This window comes from Hippopotamus amphibius, chromosome 17 (assembly GCF_030028045.1).
Source record: "Hippopotamus amphibius kiboko isolate mHipAmp2 chromosome 17, mHipAmp2.hap2, whole genome shotgun sequence".
NCBI classification, from domain to species: domain Eukaryota; kingdom Metazoa; phylum Chordata; class Mammalia; order Artiodactyla; family Hippopotamidae; genus Hippopotamus; species Hippopotamus amphibius.
In genome coordinates this window covers 8302720-8329684 of record NC_080202.1, presented here as the reverse complement: position 1 = coordinate 8329684, position 26965 = coordinate 8302720, and the positions used below count along the sequence as shown (strand labels likewise).

Sequence of the window (26965 nt, the reverse complement as noted above, 5' to 3'; positions counted from 1 at the left end):
AAAAACAAACTGTGACATAGATGAAGCCCACAAAGATGCTCTCGAGTGACAGAAGCCAAATATGAAAGAGAACATGCTCTATCATTCCACTGATACAAAGTTCAAGAACAGACAAAACTTAGCAATTCTGATAAAAGTCAGACCAGTGAGTAGCTCTGGGATAGGGGTACAGACCGAGCATCTACAAGGGGGAAGCCATACAGGGAGGTGGAAATGGCCCATAGCTTGACCTGGGTGGTATATAAGGCACTGAACGCATTTCACTGTATCTGTGCTATCCATTGATTTTATAAAGTGCAAACCATCGCCCGAAGATGGGAAAAGAAACAAAAAAGAACAAAGCTAGGGGACTTCCTAGGTGGTGCAGTGGTTAAGAATCCACCTGCCAATGCAGGGGACACGGGTTCGAGCCCTGCTCTGAGAGGATTCCACATGCCACGGAGCAACTGAGCCTGTGCTCCACAACTATTGGGCCTGTGCTCTACAGCCCATGAGCCACAACTATTGAGCCCATGTGCCGCAACTATTGAAGCCCACGCGCCTCGGGCCTGTGCTCCACAACATGAGAAGCCACTGCAATGAGGAGCCTGCACACCACAATGAAGAGTAGCCCCCACTCGCAGCAACTAGAGAAAGCCCATGTGCAGCAACAAGGACCCAACACAACCAATAAATAAAATAAACACATTTATTAAAAAAAAAAAAAAGAAGAACAAAGCTAGGATGAGTCTGAGTTGAGCCTCAGGGGAATTGAGTTTGTCGGGACTCAGGCCATTCATTCCTTCATGCCTTCATTCATTCAGGAGATGTTCGTGGGGCACATGCAGTGTTGCAGGCACTATTCCAGGCACTGCAGCTACAAAGAAGGAATACAGTACACACAAGGACAAGAAACAGTGAACAGTCACTTGTTTGCTGTAGTTTTGGATAGTTAGTGCTCTGAAGATAATAAACCTGGAATGGGAGGGGGGCTGGGATTGGGGGCAAGTTTCTGATGGAGTCACAGAAGCCAGAGCCGTGAGGACTGGGTGGGGTCAGGCCCCGGGAGCAGGTTGAGTTTAGGGAGGTGTTGGGACTAAGATGAGATTATGAGAGAGTATCAAAGTTCTACTCTCGGCACATAGCATTTGGGACCCAGGAGGAGTGAGGAGAGCATCACATTCTCTTCCCCTTTTCTGGACCTGTCCTCATTCCTTCTGCCTCCCAGGGGTAGCTCCTGCCAACAGGAAGCACCAGCCCAGGTTTCCTCCCTGGTGGCACCCTTCTGTCACCATCAAGGGAAGGTCACAGAGTTCCTGGGCCAAGTAAAGGCCCAAGGGGGCTGGGATTCTGAGTTGGAGAGAAGGTTCTGGTAGGTTTGGGATCGGGTGAAGAATGGGGATGAGATTGCAGTTCAGGTTGAGCTCAGGGGTAGGGATGTGCTTGGAGTTCAGGAGTGAAATGACCTTTTTAGGACCCAAATCTGTTCACATCAACCCCTCACACTCCCTCCTACCCAGATCAACCTGGCGGTGGCAACTTCTCACCTTTGGGACAATGACATCATCCTTTCACGTGGCCCCCATGGCGCACCTCATGGTTCTCATCCCCCACCTCGTTCCCCTTTGCTCTCTTCTGTCTGGGACTAGGTGCCTCTCATTCGTTCATCAGCAGACACTATGGTACGTGCCTGGCCGTGCCCAGCACTGTATGAAGCACTAAAAATACAACGTAACCAAAGCAAACCCCTGCTTTCCCTCATGGAGCTTACATTCTAGGGAGGGAAACAGACAATATTACCTAATAACCCAGTAAATTAAATCCTATGTTAAAGAGAGATAAGTGCTGAAGAGAAACTATAAAGCAGGGAAGGATAATACTGTAAGTCCCCTACATACAAACCTTCAAGTTGGAAACGTTCAAAGATGCGAAGGTGTGTTCACATGTCCAGGCACGTAAGTTAGTTCCCGTGTCTGGCGTACATTGTCACATGCGTGCATCCTCTACATGTGGTTGTGCTTTGGGGTACTTTACTGTATAGTACTGTGTAGAGTACAGTAGTACAGCATCTTTAGTTCAAGCCCAGGATGTCCGGAAGCAAGCGTAAAAGCAGCGGTGATGTAGCTGGTACTGCTAAGAAGCGCCAGCTGTTGTATTGTACTACTGTACTTTTCAAAATACTATACTGTAAGATTTTAAGTTTTCTTTATTTTTTGTGTTTGTTTTTTATGTATTGTTTGTGTGGAAAATATTATAAACAGTACCATACAGCCAATTGTATTTGTTAGGTACCTAGGCTAACTTTGTCGGACTTACAAACAAATTGGACTTATGAACATACTCTGGGAATGGAACTCGTTTTTATGTAGGGACTTACTGTATAAAGTATAGGGGAGCAAACTTTAGACATAGAGTAGCCAGGCAAGAGCTCTTTGAGAAGGAGACTTGAGTAAAGACATAAAGTGAGGTCAACTCATTCCAACCACAGGGCCTTTGCACATAATATTCCCTCTCCACTTCTTAGACCTGGTTAATGCTTCCTCTTCCATCAGATCTTAGCTTGATAACTGCTTCATCAAGAAACATCAGTTTTAACTTGTAATGGCTCCCAGAATACTGTAGTTAACATCTTTGGTGAATATCTGTCTTTCCCACTAGATGAGGCTGTCTGAAATTTGGTTTGGTTTTCTCCCCACCTCCAGGCACAGTACCTAGTAACTGGGAGACTCTCGAAACATGGGTTAGTGATGAGGACAAGATAAGTCAGGAACTGAATCAGCAATGGGATTGGAATTAGGGTGAAGATTCAGTAAGGATGAGGTGAGGGGTAGGAAGTGATGTGAGGGAGGGGAGTGGGTTATGGAGATGGAGGCAAGATGGGGAAGAGACTGGGGATGAAGGTTATGCCACTGCTCTGTGACTGGCAGAGCTGTCTCATTTGCCTGGGCACAGTGCTCTCCTGGGCTGTCAGGCCGGTCAGGCCCGCCCTCCTGGGCTCTGCTCAGCCACCCTAATGACCCTTGGGTGATGCTAGGAACTTGGTGATTCAAATTAGCATCTTAAGATGCACATTTACCCAGCCTCCTGCCTTCTAGCTACTCCCCTTCTCTTGAGACTATGCCCCCCGGGGCTGCTAAAGCTTGATAAGAAGCAGGGCCAGTGGAGGGGGGAATTGAGGCTCAGGGGTTTGGGAAACTGCACCTCCAGGCCCCTCTGGGATGCCGGGTCCTGGAGGAGCAGGGGTGAGAGGCCCAGCCTTACCCTTCTAATCCAGCAGTAAATTCACTCTGCAGGGGGTGGGAAGGAGGAAGGAGCACACAGGCAGCCTGGGAGGGGATGTTGGGGAAACAGGGGAGGGAGCTGATGGTGTAGAAGAGTTTGGGTGTCACCATAAACACTGGGGATCGACCTCCATTCTCCAAGTCACAATCCACTATCAATAGGTCTCCCCCCTCCAATCCCCCTGTCCCCCAAAAGGCAGGAGTGGTGGCTCCGGGGTTGATCAGGGCTCAAGTTTGGAGTGGAAATTAGGCTCCCAAGGGAAACAGACGGAGATGGGGCTGGTGGGGTTGTGGACGTGGCCAGGGACATGGATGGGATTAGGCATGAGGATGTAGATGGGGCACTCCCCAGTTACAACCAGAATGCAGATGCACAACTCTGGGTAGGTGCTCATTGAGCTGAAGAACTGGTTCTCCTTGACCAGGGGTGGACGCGGAGAGCAGGAGAGGCCCCGGGAAGGATGTGAGCTCGCTGGGTTGGCTCACAGAGAGACACCCACACAGGATGCTGAGCCCTCACTGTTGGGACACCCCCACTACCTTGCCCCACCCTGAGCCCTGCAAGGCAGGGGAGCTACCCCTGGAGCCCCACCCCCCCCAAGACAGAGGGGGAAAAAATCAAATCGGGTCACTCCCCTACTTCAATCCAGAGCTTAGAACAGTGTTGCCCCTAGAGTCAAATCCAAGGACTCACCTGTGGGCTCTCGGATCGTGCACGATCCAGCTTCTGTCCACCCCGGGTCACCTACTGCAGCCACGCTGGCCTCTAACGCACACCCTTCAGGGCCCTTGCGCTTGCCCTGTCCTGGGGCAAGTCTCAACTCAACGGTCACCTCTTCAGAGTGACCTTCCCTGATCGCCACACCTAATACTGCCCCTCAACCCTACATGCTAACACACCACCTGGTTTCATCTCCTGACTGCACTCGCAACCATCTGAAAGGATTTATTTGTTTATATGTTTGTGTAATGTGTTTGTTGTCTGCCCCCATAAGCCAGTTGAAGTAGGGGTCGTGCCAGGGGAATTCACAGCTGCATCCCCCACATACTGTCTAAGGAGACAGAAGCCACAAGGCAAGCAGATCCCAGAATGTCAGTGCTGGAAGGGGCTTTCCTGGTCTTCGGGCTCCTTCCATTTATCTGACAAATCTGGGCCACTGAGACTGAGGGACTCAAGGCCAGCTGGGGAGAGAGGGCTGGTATGCTTCTCTTTACGCCGTACCAGCTGCCCTCCGGACTGATGGAAAAGCACAGAGGGGTCCAGAGTGCCAGCTGGGGGCCGCCACCTGCCTGACAAGCCTGGAGCTTTGCACGGGCCCCCTCCCCACATCCTGTCCCCAGAGGTGTCCAGAGCCCACACAGAATCCTACATGCAGCCAGGTGTATCGTCCCAATAAGCCTCCCTCCAAGCTGGCTTTCTGGGGAACCAGATGCCAATGATCCTCCCTGGTCCCACCCTCTCCGGCTCGGGGACATTTTCAGATACAACACGTCCTCTAATGCTAACTTTGGTGCAGGCCAAGGAGTGTCTGTCCTCTTGAAAAGACAAGCTGCCTGACTGTGTCCTGACATCATTCCTGGTCCTGCTGTTCTAAGTCAAAGCCCAGGTTTAAAGGGCAGGCACATCCAGTCTCTGCCACAGTCCTTCTAGCCACAAGGGGGCGCCATTCTTACTCCTTGATTTTGTTCAAAGGTGAAAAGAATCTGATGATTTGGGCTAAATTCTTAGGTTGGAATCTGCAGGTAAGACACCCCCAAACACGCCTCTTCATGCACAGTACCATGGGGATTCTCTTCTGCCCGTATCACAGGCACAGGAGGTGAAAATCTGACCTCTGGCAGAGCCGAAGCCTGCCCCGCGCCCACTCTCCAAAGACATTATGACTCTGGCTAGAGAGGGGCCGTGACCAGGGTTTGGTCAGATACCAAATGTGTCTCAGGGGCTAGATCTGAAGTCTAGAGAAGCAGGAAAATGGGAAGTTTGGGTGGCTGTGGAGAAAGATGTGAATGACTGACTTGAAGGCTGCACAAATCTCTATTTTTAAGGGCTACAGGGCTGGAAGGGAGAACATTAGACTCCCAGATTACTATCTGTTTCAGTGAGGGTGGGCTTGATTATGCTGCAACAACAAACAATCTCAAAATCTCAATGGCTTGACCCAGCAAAAGTTTATTTCTCACTCAGCTCCATGCCCAGCTCAGGTCAGCAGGGGGCTCTGCTCTAGTCCCTGAGAGACGGAAGCTGATGGATGGAAGCACCATCTCATCACATGTTTCTAGAACAGAGAGGCAGAGAGCAAAGAACTCTGGAGGGCTCATGCCAGCATTTAAATGCTCCAGCCTGGAGATGACCCACCGCACTTCTGCTCAGACCTTGTTGGACAAAACTCATCTATGACTCTACCCATGCACAAAAGAGCCAGAGGTTGAGTCTTCCACATGTCCAGAAGAGGAACTAGATCTCAGTGGCAGTGCTAACAAGTCCCACACCCAGAAGTTTTGGATTCTCAGGCTTTGCAAAATACCTACTTTTTTTGTATCGGCCCCTTGAGTCTGGACATTCCTCCACCTCCTGATGGATGACACACTCTGGGAGGTGAAGGAATGTAGGGTCTGGCCAGGCAGTGGTTTGAGCTGGGAGGCTTCCTGTCTCCAGAGCAGCTGGTCCAGGGACTCATTGCTGCTCCTTCTTTCTCTAATCCCCTGGTACCCCACCCACCTACACAGACACAGGAACAAACACAAAAATGAAATGGGAACCAAGTATATTGATTTTTATTGAACTTACTGGGCTCAAGGACCAAAAAGGTGGGGGATGATAGTGGGACAGGAAAGAACTGGGGAGGGACTCCACACACACACATGCCCAAGCCAGGGGAGGCTGGCCCTGAGAACTACAGCTACAAGCACAGGTAAGCTGGGCTCTAATTCTAACCCCTCCCCTAAAGATGCTGGGGTCAAAGTGGACCACATGGCAGATCCAGGGCACACATCCTTCTTTGTCCAGTTACCAGGCTCTTCCAAAGAAGGCAGTTGGATTGGGTTGGTCCTAGAATGGGAGGAAAGTGGAAACAAAGAGGCAAGGTAGGAGAAAGAGTTTTGGAATGGCGAGGACTGGGAAGGTGGGCTCAGAGTCCCAAGCTGGATCCAATAGGAGGAGGTAGATTTTTCACAGAAGATGGGAGTAGGCTAGGCTTTCACAGGAGGCTGCCCAAAGTAGGGCAAGGGGTGATGGGGTTCCTTCCTTTCTAAGGGCCTGTTGTGCGTCTGACTTTAGCCAGCGTCTTCTCACCGTGGACACCGCTGTACGGGTCCCTCACAGCTCAGGGCTCGGTTCGTGTGATGCTAGATCCAACTTGGGTGGAAAACGTCCCCACGTGCAGAGAAAGTTCAGGCTGACCGAGAACAGGGAAGACGGAAGGGCCCGGAGGACCCTGAGAAGCTGGGCCTCCTCACGCTTGGGCTTTTCGGGTGGAAGGAGGAGGGGGTTAAATCGAGACGCTGTTCTCGATGAGGGGTGGGTCCAGGTAGGCGTAGGGCAGCTCCAGGCACCGGTTCCGCTCCCGGATGTCTCGCGAGATCTGAGCCAGGCGGTTCTGGAAGACGGTGATGCTCTGGCGCGGGGCCTCCTCGGTGAAGTGCTCGTCCAGGTAGGTGCCCAGGGGCCGCTGGGAGAAAATCAGGGGCGGGGTCAGGATTATGTTCAGGACGGGATGGAGAATGATGAAGGACCACATTTGCCAACAAGTACCGTCAAGGTGGCTGCTAAAGGCGGGCGTGACCCAGGCACGGCTACTGTAAACGCAACCCCTTCAAACCCCCAAATCCCCGCTCCAGCGACCTGCGCAGAGCAGCCCGGACACCCGCAGCCCACGGGTCCCTGAAAAGGTCCCTTCCTGTGCCTGGGCCACTGCTGTGTGAACTAAATACAACCACATTCAGAACACAACTGAAATCGGCGTAAACACGCCCTAGCAAATTTACCCAAGTATACACACCTGGTACCTCACAATTTCACAAAAGTCAACCCCAGAAAACAACCAGGTCTGAGGCGTCTTCCAATCAACCAGTGTTACCGACATAATCAGCATCACCATACACGCATGCTTTGCAGCGTAGCCAACCACAGCCAAGAAATATGGCAATGAACTTCAGTCAAGTGCCGTCCTGTGGCAGAACAGGCCTTGACCACAGTGCACAACCAGTTTCACCATCACGGTTCATGGGGCCAGGCTCCTAACCACACACAGCTCATGCAATATAACTGTTGCCAACAGTCCTGATATTTCAAAAATTCTTTGTCTCATTTTATAGCGCAAGCAAAGCCTTCCCAAGCAGTGTTAAATCACAGCTTTTTCTTCTCCCTGACTTTAATGACCTCCATTGTTGCACCATAAGGAGTGTTTTCTTTTGTTTTCTGAAATATACTTTATCAAATCTCCATAAGGGAGTTTCATCTTATACTGAGTTCTTATTAGTAATGGCAGTTCTCATTTATCAAACGCTTTTTCAGCATATAGGGAGATGATTATATGGTGTGTTTCTTTATTGATGTAATGAAGTATGTTGTTAGATTTCATAAGCTTGAACCAACCTTTCATTCCCTTCATTGCTAAATTAAACTGTAGATTTTGTCATGATGTATTATTGTTTTACTGTTTCCTGTTGGCCTTCATTGACTAATGCTATATTGTTAAGATTGTCGTAGCCAAGTGGAATGAGTTTGTAATTTTATTTTCTTAATTACAGCTGACGTTGCAAGGGCTTTCCGTGGATCATCACAGTGGCACAACAATCCTGTAAGACAGGTACTCTCATCATTCCCACTTTACAGATAAAGAAACAGAGGCTTAGAGAGGCCCGATGACATACCCAAGGTCACATAGGTGGGAAATATGGATTTGGGACTAGAACCCTTCTACCTGAGACTCACTTCCCTCCTTAAGAGCACTACCTTTGCCAGGTGCTGGTATCAGGGTTCCCAGTAAAATGATTTGGGAAGCTTCTACCTTTTTCCTGTATTTTAAAGCAGTTTGAATGATTTAGGAATTACTTGTTCCTTAAAGGTTTAATAGAATCTCCCTTTACAAGGAGGGGAATCTAATCTTTTACAGCCTTTTTCATGTATGTATGGTTTTCACCTCTTTGGGGGGTTTTTCTGTGTTGTTTTTTAGGTTTTCCTAAAAAATCACTTATTTTATCTAGGTTTCCAAATTTGTTTGCATAAAACTGTAAGTGGTGTTTTCTTCTCATTTTTTATTTTTAAAAAAATTTTTTCAGTCTTCTCAAGTATACGGCTATATGCTTTTCCATTCCTGATGTACATTTATGTTATTGTTTTTCTCGATTTGAATTGTCTCTGGTTTCTTTATTTTATTGGTCTTTTCAAAGAATCAGTTTTAAGTCTTACTTGCCAGATTGGCATCTAATTTCCGAAACTGTAGTGTCACTATTGATAAAGCAGAACACAGAAATATGATAGACTGGGTTCAAAGCCTACTTTCTGGCTGTGACCTTGGGCAAACCACTTGGTGTCTCTGAATCTCAGTTTTCTCCGCTGTAAAATGCAGCTGCCATTTATTGAACACATATCCCAGTCACTGTATTAAGCATTTTAAATATAGTTACTTATTTTGTATTTTAATTAGATACCTGATTTAATGACTGAGGCATGATAGAGCCTCAAGAACTGATAGGTGCCCTAATTATTATTATTGTTGCTGTTGTTATAACTTTCCAGGTTAATCTTCCCACTGGCTTATGAGAAAGGGAACTCTCCACTCTCATTGTCTTGTATACTCATCCCTCTCCACGGTGATATTGTGATTTATAATGAGGAATATATATTTTTCTTCCTCCCATTCCCAGCACAGAGCTCTTAAAATGCTTATAATTTCGAAAGTGGTAGAGTATTAAAGGTGTCTTTTGTTTTTCAAAATAAGCCCCTTTCAACCCTACCTGAGTTTATGTTAATGAGGTGACTTCTGGAAAGCCCCTGGGGTCGGAGGCTGGTTGCCAGGGGAATCAACCTTGTGATTAGAGGGTTGGAACTTTCAGTCTCAACCCCTCAACCTCTGGGGAGGGGAGAGGGCCTGAAGGTCGAATTAATCCCCAATGCCCAATAATTTAATCAGCCATGCCTAGGGAATGAAGCCTCCATAAAAATCTGTCATGTACAAGTTTGGAGAGCTTCCAGGTAGACACACCTGTGGAGGTGCTGGGAGGGTGGAGGGCCCGGAGAGGGCGTGTGGGCTCTGCGCCCCTCCCCATACCCGCCCCTTCCCACACACCTCGCTCTGTGGGGCTCCTCCACCTGGCTGTTCCTGAGTCGTATCCTTTTAGCATAAGCCAGACATCTAGTAAGTAAACTGTTTTTCTGAGTTCTCTGAGCTGTTCTAGCAAATGATCAAAACTGAGGAGGGTGTCAACCTCTTATAGCTGGCTGGTCAGACGCTCAGATGACAAGCTGGACTTGGGATTGGCACCTGAAGGGTGTGAGGGGGGTAGAGTGGAGGAGAAGTCTTGTGGGACCAAGCCCTTAACCTGTAGGATCTGACGCCATCTCCAGGTGGATGGTACCAGAATTGAGTTAAGTTATAGGACACCCAGCTGGTTTCGGAGAAGTGCTTGATGGGGGAACCACCCCCACACATTTGGTGTCTGAAAGTATTGAGTGAGAGTATTGAGAGTAGTAAGAGTGTTGTGTGAGTAGACAAAAAACAGAGTTTTTCCTTTATAATGACAGAAATGAGTCTCTCCAAATCCTTGAGAGATTGGTCGAGAGAGGAGTAGCATCCAGGGACAGGTTCCTGCATTCCCAGGTGATGAGGTGATAGGTTAAAACTTGTTAGGGCGATAAACTGTCTGTGTCAAGTGGAGTCAAGCGTGAGAAATGAGGATATCACGTAATGTCAGGAAGCTTGGGGACACGGCCAGGAAGCCGGAGGCATGACTGATACCCCAGTGTGTAAATGGAGGTGATGGTAATTGGTGATTAAAGGGCTGCTCCCCTGGCCGAACAGCCTTGTTGCTGCCATTCCTGCCTCCAGAATCGCCCCTCCCGTCCATCCGCACAGCCACAGAAGCGCCCTCGCTGAGTCTCAAATTTAGCCATGTCACCTCAGGCTTAAACTCTTCCTTTGAACAAACATTGCGCCCACACTGAACCATTTCTGCTCCTGCAAACCCACCAACAGACTCTTACCTTCGCTTTGCTTCACTTGGTTGAGTCCTTCCCTCTGCCTAGAAACTAACCCTGCCCCTCTTTTGTCTGCCAAGTTCCTCCCTGTCCCAAAGGCTTCATCTGAGATGTCACTTCCTCCAAGAAGCCGTCTCAGGTTTGCCTAGACTTGGTCAGATTCCATGGGGCCCCGTCCTCACCTCTGTCACTAGACTGTAAACTTATGGCATCAAGGTTCAAAACCGCCCACCAGCGTCTGGCACATTGCAGGTGCTCGAGAAGTCCAGATTGAATGGAGGAATTCGTGAATACTTCTACAATTCTGTGATGCCCTTTTCCATTTCCCTGTGTGTCTTCTCAACTAGACTATAGGATTCTTGAAGGCAGGAAGCTCTCACTCAGCTTTATGTACCTGGTACCCAGCACTGTGTTGACACAGCAATGTGCGTTGAATGGATGGATGAGTGATGGATGGATGAGTGATGGATGGATGAGTGGTTGGATACACGGATGGATAGGTGGATAGATTGGTAAACTGGTGAATTAGATGGAAGTTGTGCCCCAGCCACTAAACTGGTATTTGTTTCAATGTATGTCTTTGGGGAACAACTGTCATTCTCTGAAGAAACTGAAAAACCCAACGCAGCTCAGCAGTGGGCATAAATGCCAGCTGTCGGCTCCCAAATTCCCCGGGACAGCTACCACCACCTCCACTACCCAGGCCCTGCAAACTGCTCCCACCCCCACACACCCCCACACACCTGATCCTTGGGCTCTTGGCTGACCAACCAGAAGAGGAGAATGTTGTTACAGGTGGTGTTCACTTCCGGGAGGGTGTCTAGGTAACTCTTCAGGGTGGTGGCCCCCTTGGTCTGCGGTGGGGGCTGCCTCATGGATGACGGGGCATTGGGCATCCAGACCCCAAAGTCATGCTGCAGAGACCACCCCCCCCCAAGTTGAGACAGTTGACCAGAGGAAGAGGACCATCTCCCTCCTGATCATCCCTGTTCCTGCCCCTACCACCCCAGATTGTTGCAGTTGGGAAATAAGGGGGTTGTGGAAAGAGAAGAGAGGGAGGGGTAGAAGGTAGAAGGTTCCAGAGGGGTGGCAGGAGCATGGGTCACCCCTTGTCACTCCTCGCCCAATGTTCCAGGACTGGGTGGAGTGAGTCACCTAGGAGGGAGGAGGACCCAGAGTAGAGGTCACCTGAGAAATGGGCCGTGGGCTGGCCTGCCACACAGAGCCGCCTGCCACTCCACCTGGCCGTGGCCCATCTGCAGCAGGAGCCCCTCCACAACCCACTGGAGTCACCATTACAAGCTTGGACCCAGCCCCTCTCCAGTCATTATCCCGCCCCAGCCCTGCGCTCCACCCAGTCGCTACTCCAACCCCAGCCCTATTCATAACCCCATTACAGCCCCAACCTCCCATGCTCTCAGCCCGAACTCTGGCCTCACGTCCATTGCTGAGCTTAATCGTGCGTGGCCCAGTGACCCCCAGGCCCACCCTCTGCAGCCTCACCTGTCCACTGTTGACGGCGGCGTGCTGGGCGGAGCAGTTGAAGATGATTGCAGTGAGGAACTTCACTAGCTCTCCCAGGGTGCACAGCTGGCGTGGGAAGCCTGCGTGTGGGAGGGAGGGAAGAGGATGTGGGTGGAGGGGACCAGCTTCCTAGGGGCAGCTCAGGGCTGGGTTCACCGCGGGGGGAGACTGAGTGACGCACACTGAACATTGGCCACACTGTCTTTAGACAAGGATTAGGGTTGGGCTGAGGTTAGGGATGGTCATCACCAAGGTGTGGTCTCTGAAGGGGGGACTGGGATGGGACCAAAAAACTCCCAGCCAGCAGAGCTCACAGCAGAAGAGCCAGGTTCAAGGTGATGGCCAAGCTGCCTCTCGCTGAACACCAAGGCACTTCCATCTGCAGCCCATATCAGCACTTAATGATTTAATTCTCCCCAATTCACCAGTATTTGTCTGAGCACTCAGGAGCAGATCCTCTGCTGCTGGGTTTAGTGGCAGAGACAGATGGCCAGAGAGGGTGCTGCTTATAGGCTCCTAGTGATGGAAGCAGAGGGAAGCAGTAAGGCCAGGGTTTGGCACTTTGAGGACAGGGCAGGAAGGGCAGGCTCGGCACTGGGGCTGACGTGGCTAGGCGAGACTCTCCTGGAGGAAGAGAAGGGGCTTCCCTGGGTAGAAGAATGGGTGAGCTTTGAAGGGAAAAAAGAAGACAGAGGAAGAAGTTTTCAGGCTCAGCCCTTGGTCCTCTTCTCTGTACCTCACTGGTCTCATCCAAGACTATGATGTGTCCTGCTGACCAGTGTCTCCCAAATTCGTGTCTCCCTTCCACCTGGCCTCTGAACGCTGGACGCAGCAGCGGGCATACATCTGCAGCCACTCCCTGACACCACCTGAGCGTCTCCCAGGCATCTCAGACTTGACACCTGCCAAAACTAATGCTTGACCCCTACCCCGCACGCTCCCCAACCCATCCCCCGCCCTCCCAACCAGTGGTCCCATTTTGGTGCTCTATCTCCAGTTGCTTCGGCCAAAATCTGCACTCGCTGCTCTTTTTTTTCCTCATACCACACATCAGCAAGTTCCTGCAGAAGCCAATCTCCTCCCATTACCTCCAGTCTTCACACCACCCCGTCCCCACATCTCACTCCTGGGTGAATCTGACTGCTTCCGCCCTTGCCCCTGACAGCCTGTTCTTCACATGACAGCCGCAGTGAGTGGTCCCTTAGAATCATAAATCCAGTTATGTCACCCCTAGCTAAAACCCGCCAAGGGCTTCCCACCCCACTTTCCTCACCATGGCCCTGCTTGATCTGGCTCCCATTCCTTCTCTGACTTCATTTCCTTCCCTACTTTTCTCCCTCTTACATACTCTACTCAGCCACACAAGTCTTCTGACTTCTCCCGCCAGCACACTCCCACCTCAGGGCCTTTGCACTGACTCCACCTCTGCCTGTACACTCTTGCCCCAGTTATCCACTAGCTCTCTCCCTTCCTGCACATCTCTATCAAACATCATCTACCCAGAGAGGCCTTCCCTGACCACCTAACTGAAATAATCCCCCTACTTTGACCCACTGTGTCCCTGGATGCTGTTTTGTTCTTCTTAGCACTCATAACCACTTGACCTGTTTGCTAGTTTATTATCTGTATCTCCCTACAAGAATACTAAGCTTCACGAAGGCCAGGATTTTTGTCTGTCACGTTCACTGCTGAACCCCAGCACCTGAAACTATACTTAATACATGTTAACAGTACTTAATAAATATCACTGGTTGAACAAAGTCAATGCATGAGAGGGTAGGAAGCCAGAGAGAGAAGGCACGGGGGCATGAGCAAGGTGAGGGGACAGGGAGGGGACTTAATTGGAGGTGAGGCTGCAGCACCGGGCCAGGCCGGTGGTTCCTGGGTACTGTTTGAGAGGATTACTGGGGCGGTGGCCCCGCGGAATTGGCAGGCGAGCAGCAAGAGCCTGTGACAGTGCAGCAGTAGTGAGAGGACTGGGACTAGGGTGGTGACAGTAGGAAATGATGGGGACAATAGGATTGGCCACCCAACTGGATATAGGGAGAGAAGAAGACAGCGGGGAACGTGAGTCAAGATGGCTCCAAGGTTGGAGTCAGGATGGCAGGAGAGAGGCTGATGCAGCAGAGTGGACGCAGAGGCTGGAGGCAGGACCACGTGTCTGCCTGGGAGTGTGGGGGCATTTTCTGAACGCACTGTTTGGGGTGGATAGAATAAAAAAGCAAAGAGGTCAGACCGTCTGTGGGAATTTTTCTGCAGCACATATTTATTTTTTCTCTTTGAAATATTGAAGCAAAAGGCATGCTGACTGAGGTTAATCAATGAAGGTGTTTTACCTTAGAACCTGAGCCTAGAATTAGTCTGTGCTGGTTGAAGGAGATGTTTGAGCATCTGAAGAATGTCCTGATGTATTAAATCAGAGACAAGTTGAAAAAAGGAAGAGTTGATCCCGCCCTGGGTCTTGAGTAGGAAACAGATAACCCCAAAGAGAAAAATAGCTGCCCCTGAAGGAAAAGCAGGATCAGGATGCCCCTGGTTAATAGTAGGTTTGCAAAGCACAGGGAGGGGCCGCCCTTTAAAAGATCCGAAAGAGACCTGGCTGTCACCACTTAACCCAGAAATCACACTTGGCATCACTGATAGTGAGACAGCCTGGCATCACATGCCTCCCGATATGATGCAATGCAGAGAACACAGCATTACTGGAGAAATAGTCTTGCCCAACACTTAACCTTTAGATATTACTTCTGGTGGACAAAAAAACACAGGGAGTACAGGAATGATGTCATGAGGAAGCAATTATATAAATTAAGAAGGTGAGACATTCTGCAGAACAGCTAGTCCTAGCTTTTCAGCAACGCTTGTCAGATGTCATGTGATTTAAAAAAGGGTGGAGGGGGCTGTCCTAAAGTAAAAGAGACTTTAGAGTCAAAAAGAACAAATGGGGGGCTTCCTAGGTGGTGCAGTGGTTGAGAATCCGCCTGTCAATGCAGGGGACACGGGTTTGATCCCTGCTCCAGGAAGATCCCACATGCCGCGGAGCAACCAAGCCCATGCGCCACAAAAAAAAAAAAGGAACAAATGTGTCGTGTGGTCCTTGACTGGCTCCAGAAGGAACAGGATCAACTGAGGGAGAATGGGACAAGTGAGGACGTTTGTGGACAAAGGGGTCATGTTGGAGATTACTGTCAGTTTTGTTGAATGTGATGACAGTGTTGTGGTTGTGTAGAAAAGCGTCCGTTGTGGGGTTTTTTTTTTTTGAGATGCTTATTAATTAATATGAAATATGTGTAATTTACTTTAAAAGATTTCAGCAATAAACAAAAGCAACAGCTGAATCAAATACAGCAAGGTGTTAGGGATTGTGTCTAGGTGGTGGGTAAATGGGTGTTGATTTCGTCATACCCTATACTTTTCTATATGTTCAAAATTTTGTTTAAAAAAGAAAAAAAAGCCGGGACTCCCCTGGTGTCGCGGTGGTTAAGACTCCGCACTTCCAGTGCAGGGGGCGCAGGTTCGATCCCTGTTCAGGGAACTAAGATCTGACACGCTGCAGTATGGCCAAAAAAAAAAAAGCTTTGTAGCCCATTATAGGTAGGGCTACAACAGCCGTTCATTCTATTTCCTGGTGACCTGAGACCACACCTCCTCCAGGGTCTCCCCAGATGGGAATTCCTCTGGGTGGCCACCAAAAGTGCTAAGTCAGCTAAAAGTTACATCCCTGCTGAGAGAAGACATCCCAGGCAGTGAGAGTCTTCCACCCTTCGGCCAGGACTTGGGGAACTGGAGGGTGGACATTTATGCTACTCTGAGCCTTTCATTTTCTCCCACAGCACCCAGATAGAGAGGCCTCATGTACATTTTCCAGTGCCTGGAGTACAGACCACAATACAGCGGCACAAGGGAAGTCAGCTGTGAAGAGTAGCAATAGTGGGTGTAACCCAAGAGAGGCCAGAAGTCCTTCTGTAGACAGGTGACTTGTAATTTTCATGTGCTGGTGTCAAGGGTGACAGAGAGACAGCCAACAAGGAAAGTCCTTCAGGGAATGGAGGGTAGGGTGCATTTCCAAGTCTGGAATCAGCTACAGAGGAGAAACAGGAGAAAGGACCATTCTGTTAGGAAGGGTAGAGAGAGGAGACAGAGATCTAGGACAAGCCAGAGCTGAGATAGGGAGGCAGCAGAAGCCCTGAAAGAAGTGGGAGGTTCGGAAGGACATATCCTCCTTGGAGCGAAGGAAGGCAGGGTGGTCACGGCATCTCCTTGCACTGAGGTTAAGCAAAGGAGGCCTGAGAGGGGGCCACTGGTGTTGCTGGGTCTCAGAGGCCTCTCAGGCAGTATCAGAAGAGAGGGGAGAGTTAGGGGCCAGTGACAGGGGTAAATAAGGAGGAATCAGGCAGCAGTAGCACCAAGCTACTCCATGAAGCCAAAAGTGAGAGAGGTTGGTGGCTGGAGGGAACACCTGGCAGGACGGGCATAAGAGGGTATAAGAGAGGATTCCAGAATCTTTAGTGCTTGAGGCTGGAGATGGCTCCTACCACACAAGGCGACACATCCACAGACCTCAGCAAGCAGAGGTGAATGGGTGGTAAAGGTCAAGCACGGACCAGAGGGACACCGGGTAGTGGCTGAAAGCAAGGGCTTTGGAGATGCTGGGAGCTGGCTCTGATCCTGCATCTGCCACTTCCTACTTGTGCAGCCTTCTGTGCCTGTTCCTTATCTGTTTGGTGGGGTTAACGATAGCATGTACTTCCAAGGCTGGTGAGTGAATGAGAACTGGGTCATGGTAGGGCCACGGGGGACAGTGGGTCATTGGGAGCCTGCGGTTGGGGGATGGGGAGGGGATACCTGAGCTTTCCCGGCCCAGGAACGCCTGAGCAAAGATCTCTCCAACCCAGGCCTGCAGCTCCGAATCCTGCTGCACAGACGCATCACTGGGATAATAGTAGCCCACGATTTCTGAGACAAAACTGTAGGAAAGAGATGTCCCTGCTATGGCAGTAACCCTGGGCTCAGGCCTGGCCAGAGAACCAAGGCCCAGTGCTGCTCAGGCAAGGGAGAGCCAGCCGCCCAGAGTCCACTGAGAGTCCATGGGGGTTCGGTGGGGACCCCCAGATTCAGTTGGAATCCCAGTGCCCAGGCTTCCCTCAAGTCTCACCCCCACTCCAGAGGCATGGGTGCTGGGGGAGAGGGCCTCGAGGGAGAAGGGAGGCCCTGCCCACCTGGAGGCCCTAGCCCACACCTAGCTGTTGCCCCTGCCCTGACTTCTCTGGACACCCTGTCCTTCTCGTTCTCTGCTGCATTCACACACAGCCCAGTCCCTCCGCAGCCCACAGCTACTTACCATTTCATAAGGAACCCCAACCCCCAACTCTCACCCTTGAGGTGCCCCGTGCTGGGCCTGAGAACACCTGAAACCCCCAGCACCAAGCGCCCCAGCCTGCATGAGCACACGGGTCCACCCTGTCCCTGGGCCAGATCAGCGGCCGGTCCCAGGCCCACACCTCTCAATGGCCGCCCAGATCTTCAGGCCGTCGTCTCGGTAGTGGTAGTTGGGAATTTCCAGGACGCCGCGGGCCCGCAGGCTGTCCGGAAGGCAGAAACTGGTGTAGGTGAAGTGGGCCAGACCGGTGCTCATGAGGTAGAGGAGGCCTTGCCTCCCGATGGACGTGACCTGAGGACGCAACACAGCTGGGCTCCCAGAGCGGCCCAACCTCCACCCCAGTGCCTGGGGATGACTTGGGGCTAGTGACTCAGCAGAGGGGAGTTTTCAGTTAATCAAGCAGTCCAAGACCAAGGATCAAACGTCCATAAAAGCATGACATGGGCTGCGCAGGTTGCGGCCTTACTACGTGTGTAGGAGGTAATCCTTAGGTACTTGGTAACTAGAAGAATGAGCTGAGTGCCGGGCAGGCCGGAAGGGGAGCGCCAACGCAGGGTCAGCGGCGGCTGCTCGGGCTGGGGTGCCTGGCCCACCTCTAGGAGCCTTTGGAACCCGAGCCTGAGCAGGTGGGGCTGGTGGGTAGGGTCGGAGGGAGGGAGACAGGGTTTGTGGGCGGGGCAAGTAGGAGACTGGCGGAGAGGGGCGGGGCTCGTGGGAAGGCTGGCAGGGACTGGGAAATGGGATTGGAGGTCGAACAGGATTTGTAGGCGGAGCAAGGTGCCCCAGGAAGGAGCCACAGGGAGGTAGCGGGCTGGGAGCAGGGAGAGCGCACCTTGTCCACCAGGCCGTCTGGGTTGAGCAGCGTGGCCCGTGCGATGGTGTTCACCTGCAGCGTGTAGCGCGTGTGGGGAAGCAGGAGCTGCGAGCGGGGTGAGGCCACAGGAGCTGAAGGTCAGGGAGAAGGCCGCCCGGGCCCCGCCCCCTCTGCCCCCCCACCCCCGCCCGGGGGTCACCCAGACCTTGTAGATGGGGTGGCAGAGCGGCAGCTGACGCAGCGTGGCCATGGCGAAGGCCTCGCACAGCAAATGCGTGCACAAGAAGTGCGTGTTGTTCTCGTGCACCAGGAACTCCGAGTTGCGCACCCACGTCTTGGCCAGCAGCCAGTCCCAGTCGGAGTCAGTGGGCAGGAAGATGGGGCTGTCGGGCCCGGGGGTCTGGCTGAGCTGCGTCCCGGGATGGTAAAGGGGTGAGGCTCGCGTGCCGCCGAGGCCCCGCCCGCCCCGGCCCGGCCGCAGGCTCACCTGGATGGCCAAGGGCACCAGCGCCCCCTGGGGGTTGAGCCACAAGAGGCAGAGCGGAGCGGCCGCGTACTGCGGGCGGCCGTTGATGCAGTGGACGGGGGCCTCCGCCAGGATCCAGTAGTCGGCTAGGAAGATGTGCCCCCTCTGCGGAAGTTGCGCGGAGCCTTAGAGTGCTCTCCCCACCCGCGCCCTGCTCCCTCTCCGTCCTCTGCCCACGCCCACGCCCACTCCAGCCCAGGCCTCAGTCATGCTTGGTGCCCGCACGAAAGACCAGTGCTGGGGACCCCACCCTCCCCAAAATGTCCGGAATGAGGTCCAGCTGAGTCTTTCGTTGCGCAACCTCTCCCTGGCTTCCCAGCAGCTTGGACAAGCCAGCATCCCCCCTCCCCACACCTGGTCCTTCCTGTTCTCTCAACTCAGATGACTTCAGTGCATCCAATATCAGCAAAATCAACACATGATGGGAATTCACCAACAGCATCCCCAGCCTTCTGGAGGATGCCTGGGGGCTCGACTGCCCCCAGAGAGACTGGGCCATCATCTTCTCCCACACCCTCAGAGTTCCTAGTTCTCCAAGATCCTTCTTGCTCTGTCTAGTGGCACTGCCTTTGGCCTGTCCTAAAACAGCCTCCTTCGGGCCTCAGCACCTGGGATCTTGGAGAACGGGAGCAGGGCCGCCTCCTCCAAGCTGTCATGCTCATTGATACCACTTCGCCAGGCCCTATCTCATGCCTCAAGCCTGAGCCCCATCTGGCCCTCATCCGTATCTGCTCTGCTTAAAAGGTGCAGGGCTGGGGGATGAGACCTGCGGGCTGGGTGGAGCCATCCCACTTTTACCCTCCACACCCATCCCTTCTCTCTACTGGCAACTCACCCACCTCTAGTTCTGTCTGCAGGCAGGTGCCTGGTGCCAGCAAGGGGGCCACCATGTCATTGGTGACAGGCAGCTTGAGGGGCAGGCTGGAGAGGCAGTGGAGCATGACAGGATTGACACCATTCAGATACTGGTACCCGAAAAAGTGGTCTTCACACCAGTGCTCCGTGACGTACTCTAGGGGACAAGAGAGGGGCCAGTTGGGCTGGAAACCGCGTCACTCGGTCACACTCAGCCCAGCCGTTTGCTCCTCGCTGTGGCTTAGCCTTTCCTGCCAGCAGTCCTATGAGTGTATCTTCAGTTTAACCCTAGACACTGAAAGTCAAAGAGGCAGAGGGACTCGCTCAGTTGGGTGGCAGAGCAGGAATTTGAACCGAAGTCTGGCCCCAAAGCCCAGAACTCTTGGTGGCAGGGGTCAGGGAAGAGGTAAATGCATCTGATCAGAATCAGGACTCCCTAAATGACCCTTGACCCTCTCTCTGTCCCCACTCACCTACTCTTGTCCCCTCCCAGAGGAAGGAGAGATGGGTGCCTGAGGGGAATCTGGGAGATTGGCACCCGTGAAACCAGGAGCCCCTCCCCCAGAGAAGGCCAGAAGAGGGCCCTTTCCCAGGCTGGGGTGGAGGCGGCTGAGTATGTGGTCGGGTGGAGGATGGACGTCTTTGCCTGGCTCTGCGCACCTGAGGTGAAGGTCTTGTGGCAACACAAGATATTCCGGATGTCGTCCAGCTTCTTCCAGGAGCCCTTGCGGTCTAGCAGCCCTCGAAGCTTCAGGCCCAAGGACCTGTGGGTGGGGAAGTGGGAGTGGGCCCTGGGGGCTGCCAAGGGCACTGTGCCCCCAGCCTAGAGGCTTGGAGGGATCTGACAAGGTCAACGCCCAGAGAAGAGGTACCTAACAGTCCACATGGGAGAAAAGTCTAGAGGCTAGTTGAGGCTTTGTAGGGGTGACTCCACATGTGTGTGCAAAGGTGGCACACGGTGCAGGCAGGCATCCTCATTGGTGTTTCCTCCTGCTTTCTCCAAGCTCTCATCTCGTCATAGACCTTCACTGGCTCCCCTCTGCCCACATAACAAAGCCCCAACTGCTAAGACTGCCTAGGAAACTCTCCACTAGCTGATTTCTACAACCTTTCTAGCTTTTTCTCCCACCCTGTGCACTAACCAAGGCCAACCACAGCCCTCTTGCTAAACATAGCCAGAGATGTACTTTGTACACTGAACTGGTAAAAGTGGGCTTGCCAGACTGTGGGCCGTGCACTTTTCACTTCATGGATGTCTGTACTGGTTGAATTTTTTTACAATGAGCATGTATTGTTTTATAATCAGAAAAAATGCTTGAAATGAAATCGGCTTTCTCCCATGTTGGGGGCTTTGTTCAAGCTGTGCCTCTCCTAGAAAACCATCTCCTACATCTCCACCTAGTATCAAACCTATGTGTTCTTCTGTGTGCATCTTAGATGCTAAGTCCTTCGTGAAGCATGGCCCCCCCAAACACACGCCTTGTGTTTCTCTCTCACAAATACCCATGCCTTTCTTTGTTACATTGTAAACCCTTCATTATATCACTCCCTTTATTATCCTATAATGTACTCAAGTCAACTCCTGTTATACTGTGGGCTCCGTAGGGCCAGGACGGGGCTGTATATGCCCTGACATACCCAGTTCGTAATGATCGTTCAGCAGCCAGCCCAAGGCACACGGAAAGGAATGGAATGTAGGACAGGAGGGTTGTGGCAGCTGGTCACTAAGGGAGGCTGTGGAAGGACGCTAATGTGCTGTGAAGAGTGTGGGCGCCTGGAGAAGGCGTGGGGGGCTTAGTGACCTGGCAGGTCCAGGGACAGCTTCCTGCACACGCACTAAGCTGCGCACTCCTCCTTCCATGAGCCTTTGCTGAACACCTGCCTGCTCAGGACCCAAGGGATGGGAAAGACTGGACGGTAGCTTGGTCATTAAAGCAGAGGCTGAGGAGGGAAGAGAGGAGGAAGAAAAGGCCTTCTTTTTCCAAGGCCTGCCACACACGTCCTTTAGGACACGCTGCGGTCACTGCACACTACAGCCCAGTGACTCCCTCCCCTCTGTAACTGACCAGACAACTGCCAGATGCCAGCTCTTCTTCCCACCGGCCCTTCTCTGAGCCCCACACCGGCTGTCCATGTGGTCTCCGGGGCCCTCCCTTGCCTAGACCCACGTGTCCATCCAGGGACCAGCTCAGGTGACTCTACCTTCCAAGATGCTCCTCTGGTCCCTTAGCCCTGCCAGGGCTCTCAGCGGGTCCTTGTTCCGAAGTCCCAGCCCCCTGTGTCTGCCTGTGCACCCCCATCCACTGTGGACACACCCAAGCTCCACACTCCGCCTCACCTCTGCATCCCCTCCCACTGGTGCCTCTTCAGAAGACCCGGCTCCTTGCCCTGTCCCCTTCTGGGCATCGTAATGCAGCCACCGCACAGATGGCTGAGCCCTGCACTCCTCCCGCCAAGCGTCTGCCCGGGACCCACCCACTCTTCCCTCACCACTCCCCCCCCACAAAGCTTCAGTCCCACCCATCTCCTCAGCAAACACCTCCTGACCCCCGCTGACCCCACCTCCTCTAGGCACCAGATGTCAACTGTACCCCCTCCAGCCACATCACACTCGGAACCTCAGGCTTGAGCTGCTCATGAGCCCTTCCATTGATAATTAACTGTGCTGCGCATCTCCCAGGGGACGCGGTGAGTTCCTCATGGCCAAGGCTGTATCCTAATACTACTACTCGGTAACCTCTATTGAGAGATCACTTTGTGCTGTGTGTTAGCTCATTACATTCTCCCCCACCGCGATGAAGTAGATATGAATATTATTGTGATTTTACAAATGAGAAAACTCTTTAGAGGCTAAGTGAACACCAAGCTCATAAAGCTAGAAAGTTTTGGTCTGGAAATTGAGCCTGAGGTGGCCTGACCGCCTCCGTAAACCTGAAGGGCTGGGCCTCTCTGGTCCTACTCAGCACGGTCCCACCAACAGTGCCTGGGACCGTGCTCCCCTCTGAGCAGCGCTCAGTTAATTCTGTTGGTTTGAGGAATGGAAAGAGAAGAGATGAGTAAGAGCAGAGAGGTGGTGATGGGGAGTCAGAGAATGGAGTTGCTTAAAGAGAGAGCAGATGCGATGGGAGGGGACCCAGGGGAGGGGGGAGGACGGAGCAGGGGGAGGCTGGGGACGGGGCGGGGGGGGGGGACACAGGACAGGGACATGGATGTGCATCAGAGAGACAGAGGCAGGAGGGAGAGTGAGCAGGAGTGCAGAGAGGGCAGTGGCCTCACGCAGGGATGGCGTTGAAGAGCAGCGAGGTCGTCTTGGTGGCCGAGTAGCGAATATTGGGCTCCATGTACAGCAAGGACGAGATGTCAATTTTCATGGGGAAGCCAGGCAGGTACCGATTTCCACTGCTGGGGGGGTGGGGGTGGGGGAAGCAGGACAGAAACCAGTCAGAGGGACCTGCAGCCCACTCCCCTTAATTCCTCCCCCGGAGTCCCCAGGCCTCCCCTCACTCCAGGCTCTTCCCCTGTCCTCTCCCCTCCTCTCTGCCAGACCCCAGGGCCATCCCCACCCATTCTGCTCCAGACACTTGAATTAAACTGCGATTGTCACAGACTCTGCTTTCCAGGCTGCCCACCCAGTCCTCACAACAGACCCTTTAGTTCACACCTCTCCAGCATCTTCCCCAAACCTCCGTCCACCCTCACCTGTCACCCTGGTCTGCACAAGGTGCCGTCTTGGTCAAGGCAAATTTCCTATCTGACTCCATCTCCTCAAAGCTGCTGACATCTATAATTCGGGGGAAGCCGGAGGCATAGATTTTCCAGCTTCCAGGGGAAAGAGGTCAGAGGTGGCACGTGAAGCGTAGATTAAACAGAAGCCTTAGCTTTTAAAGACACGACTTTAAATTAAAACTCCCAGAAACCACCCACTTTTGGGGTAGGTGACGAAGAAAGTTTGTTTGTTTTTGTTTTTTCCTGAAGGCACTGGGCTTCAGATCATGAGGATGACATGAATGTCCAGACTGGTTTAGAGTTGGGTTCGTGTTGATATCAAGATCATGGCTGGTTTAGGGGTGAGGCTGAGCATGGGCTGAAGTTGGTCGATCCCAGGGCCACGTCTGGCATCTGGGTCACATCGGGGACAGCTGGGGTTGAGTGTGGGTTCGTTGGTGTTATTGGACAGCTGTTGGTAGTGGTATTTTGGGTCTGGACTCAGGGTCAGTATTAGATTGGGGTTAGGTTTAAATGAGGGTTGTGTTCAGAGTTGGGCCCCCGAAGTTGGGACTGAGGTTAGAGTTAGGAACAGTCTGATTAAGGATGAGGTCAGATTAAGATCGGAAAAAAGTCAAATCAGGCCACCCTCACCGGTAGCATTCCTGTCGGGCCTGGAGTTCCCGTGTCCTGTGATCCCGAAGGAGGGGCAGGGAGTCCTGACAAATAGTTCTCGCTGTGAGGGATGAAAATTACTCACTGGTAAGTCTCTTTTCACATGACACCTCCTCCAGGTGCCTTTCCTGAACCCCCAACCCTTGAACGCAGTCCCTCAGTGACATGGATGTTCCACGTTCTTCGTGCATTCATCAGTAGCAGGGATTGGCGACAACCTCATCCCCAAGTTACAGCAGTCTTCCCAATTGTTTGCACATTTGTTTCCTTTTCAAGACTACAGACTCCTTGGGGGCAGAAGTCACGTCATTTTCACGTTTTGTATTCCCAGCCTCCAGCATGGTGCCTGGCGTAACTTGCACTTGACAAAGGACTAATGAATGAATATATTTTGTGAAGTGATGGGTGGATGTGCTGTGATAACAGATGGAGGTTCAGAGTGAAGTCTGTGAGGAACTCACAGTGTTAGCAAGGGTGATGTTCGCTCGCCTCACCTTGACCTAGAACATCATCTCTCATCCCTAAGACTCATCTCCATGCTTGGACTCGCCCTAGTCTTGCCTCTCCGGATGAGACAGCGCAGGAGATATGGGGGTCCAGAGGCTGAAGGAGCTTCAGCCCAGCATCCTTGAAAGGCCCCCCCCAATTCAAGAAAGAATCTGAACAACACCTCACAGGGGCTTCATCCATACCAGAAGAGCAGTGGAAGTGGCCAGGGCCTCTCCTGCTAAATTCTCTAAACATTCAGGGCTTCTCCCCCTGTGGAAATTCAGGGACTCAGCTTGCAGGTTAATTCCTCTCAGAGGGATTGGCTCTGGGGAAGGGCAGAGGGCATGGGTGGTGAGCACACATATCTGTGTGTTTGTGTGTGTGTGTCTCGAGTGGTGTGAGTGTATTGTGAGTGTGTGCACCTAGGTTCTGTGTGTCTCTGGGGGTGGAGGGTAAATACTGCCCAGAAAGCTCCTGCATTTCAGGGTGTTACAGGCTTATGTTTTCAGAAAGCACCTGCTTCGGAGCCCTGAGTTCCAGTTACCCTAACTCCAGCCCTATTCGCTACACCCTGGGCTCTGTGAGAGCCCGCCCCTGATGCCAGCAGATGCCTCCTGCAGCCCAGGCCAGCCCCTGCCTCTTGCCCACCTGTTCCTGGTCGAAGCTCTATGGTGCAGTAGCCCTCAATCCACTGATAGCAGGGGAAGTGGGAAAGGGTACCACCGGGGTCAGTGACGCAGATGCGGCTGCAGTACCAGGAGTCCTTGGGGAAGAGAGTGCAACGCTCTTTGTGGAGCCGCAGCAGCAAGAGCTCACCCAGCTCCTCTGAACAGCGTATTTTGTACTTCTGCACCTGGGGGGCAAGAGGGCAACCAGGTGAGAGGCAAGGAACTGCCACGGTCGTCCTTGCACCTTGAAAAGTGTGTCTGCACCGACACCTAGCCTGACATAAGAACCCGAGCTGGCCATAACCCATGTGGTGCCTTTGTGTGAATTAGAACACGGCATCCTTCCTCCAGGCAGTAGCAGCCCTGTGTGCTGCGGGAGCCCTGTGTGCGCAGAGTGGGTTCTGGCTCTCCCCAGCCTCCCTGGAGCCCCACGTTCTGTGGGCCAGCAGCAAACAATCCTGGAGCCTGGCAGAGGCAGATGGCCCCCCTCCAGAGAAGAGGAAACCCAGGCTCAGAGAGGGCAAGTGACTTCCCCAAAGCCCACCTTCAATTATTAGAGGAGGGGCTAGGAAGCCAATGGAATTCTCCAGAGCCCCTGCCCAGGGCTCCTTCTCTACAGCCCTGCCTGGATAGGGTTTATCATCCTCAGAAAAGACAGGGATCAGAATAGGGTTGGTGACGAGGTCAGCACTGGCATCCTGAGTTCTGAAGGATTTGATGAGCTCGGGAGGAAAGACCCTCCCCTCCTTCAGGGTTCCTTGCCCCTCCGGGTCTCTGCTCCCTCTCTCCTCTACTCACCGATCCAGGGGCGAAGTCCCTGCCCACGCGATCCAGCCGCTGCTTGGGGCTCTCACCACACGTGCCCACCAGTGTGACAGAAATGTTGTCCAGTGTGCCGGCCATCAGGTAGGCACCAGTGGTCACGCACACGCGGTACACAGCCATGATGGGAGGGACGGAAGGATGCCTCTGGCAGCCGGCCTGGAGGAGGTGAGCCACAGGCCGGGAAGGGCTGGGCTGCTGGGCTGCTGAGCTGTGGTGTGAGGGCTTGGGGGGCAGGATAGGTCTCTGAGGAAAAGCCCAGCTCTCTCTGGGGTGCTCTAGGGCTCGCTGGCTCTCTCTTTCCAGAAGCTCTGTCCTTGCTAGCTGAGGGCTCCCTCTTCCCGCCCACAGCCTTTCGCCCAAATAGTTGTTTGTTTGCCTCTGGCACAGCCGGTCCCTCTGACTGGCAGGACTGGGTTCACCCAGATACGTATCAGGAGCTTGGGTCCCACTGAGAAGGGAGGGACCAGATGCTGAGAGGGAGACAGGGACTAGGTGACGCCTGTATGATTGGGACACTGATCTGCTCCTGGTCAGGGGCTGACTGATGCCTTGGAGCCCTTGTCGGCGCGCTCCCCAACTTCCCCAAGACCCTTTCCTCCTCTCTGTAAGCCAGAACTGGACGCAGGGCACCTGCATTCCTACTTGTGCATCATCCATGTGAATCACTACACACACGTGAGCCATGAATCACACGTGACTCCAGCCGCACGCGAGTGGGACACGCATCTCTGCACACTACAAAGGGGTCAGAAACAGCCCTCCTGTCACCTCCCAAACGGCGTCACCACCCCCAAGCCCGGCCGTCTGTGTCCCTGGTCTTTGGCACCCCCAATCTCAGTCTCTCCCTTGGAATTGGGAGTGGTCTCCTGGCGCACAGTATCTGAAGGCCCAGTGTGGCCTTCTTTCTCCTCCGGGCCGCCCTTGGCCTTGGGGCGGTAGGCGGGAGGGCCCGGGTGCGTGGGTGCGTGGGTGCCTGGGATCTAGGTCATCTGGACTGGGAAGAAACCTCTCCTCGAGGGAAGCCCGCAGCCGGCAGTGCCCCCGTG

At 52.8% G+C, this 26965-nt stretch overlaps 1 protein-coding gene across 7 annotated transcripts; it reads right to left on the bottom strand.

Annotated features, from left to right (window-relative positions):
• Positions 1–705: 705 nt before the first annotated feature.
• On the bottom strand, positions 706–26697 carry ALOXE3 (arachidonate lipoxygenase 3). 7 transcript variants are annotated; one of them, XR_009049958.1, is made up of 17 exons: positions 25893–26695; positions 25075–25279; positions 23917–23998; positions 23257–23376; positions 22834–22959; positions 20218–20321; positions 19542–19714; positions 18664–18807; positions 18382–18585; positions 18195–18281; positions 17484–17653; positions 16828–16949; positions 11962–12062; positions 11202–11372; positions 6553–6928; positions 5790–5979; positions 706–856 (listed from the first exon to the last, which is right to left on the bottom strand). XR_009049958.1 is itself a non-coding variant. In XM_057715118.1 (15 exons), exons 1-15 carry the CDS (start codon positions 26601–26603, stop codon positions 6749–6751), a joined length of 2697 nt encoding a protein of 898 aa, XP_057571101.1. In that variant the 5' UTR covers positions 26604–26696; the 3' UTR covers positions 6015–6748. The 7 variants fall into 7 exon arrangements, 5 of the variants coding, with proteins under 5 accessions (XP_057571101.1, XP_057571099.1, XP_057571104.1 ...); XR_009049957.1 differs by lacking the exon at positions 706–856 and having other exon boundaries at positions 5400–5979; XM_057715118.1 differs by lacking the exons at positions 706–856; positions 5790–5979 and having other exon boundaries at positions 6015–6928; positions 22834–22956; positions 25893–26696.
• Positions 26698–26965: the final 268 nt, after the last annotated feature.

Bases quoted from the DNA above. Each gene is read 5' to 3' on its own strand.
- ALOXE3 (XM_057715116.1), bottom strand. From the start codon at position 26,603: ATGGCTCACGTGTGTGTAGTGATTCACATGGATGATGCACAAGTAGGA. The intron at 25,280-25,892 runs GTGAGTAGAGGA...CTTGCCCCCCAG, and splicing joins GGGACTTCGCCCCTGGATCG to GTGCAGAAGTACAAAATACG. The intron at 22,960-23,256 runs GTGAGGGTGGAC...CCACCCCCCCAG, and splicing joins TGTGCAGACCAGGGTGACAG to CAGTGGAAATCGGTACCTGC.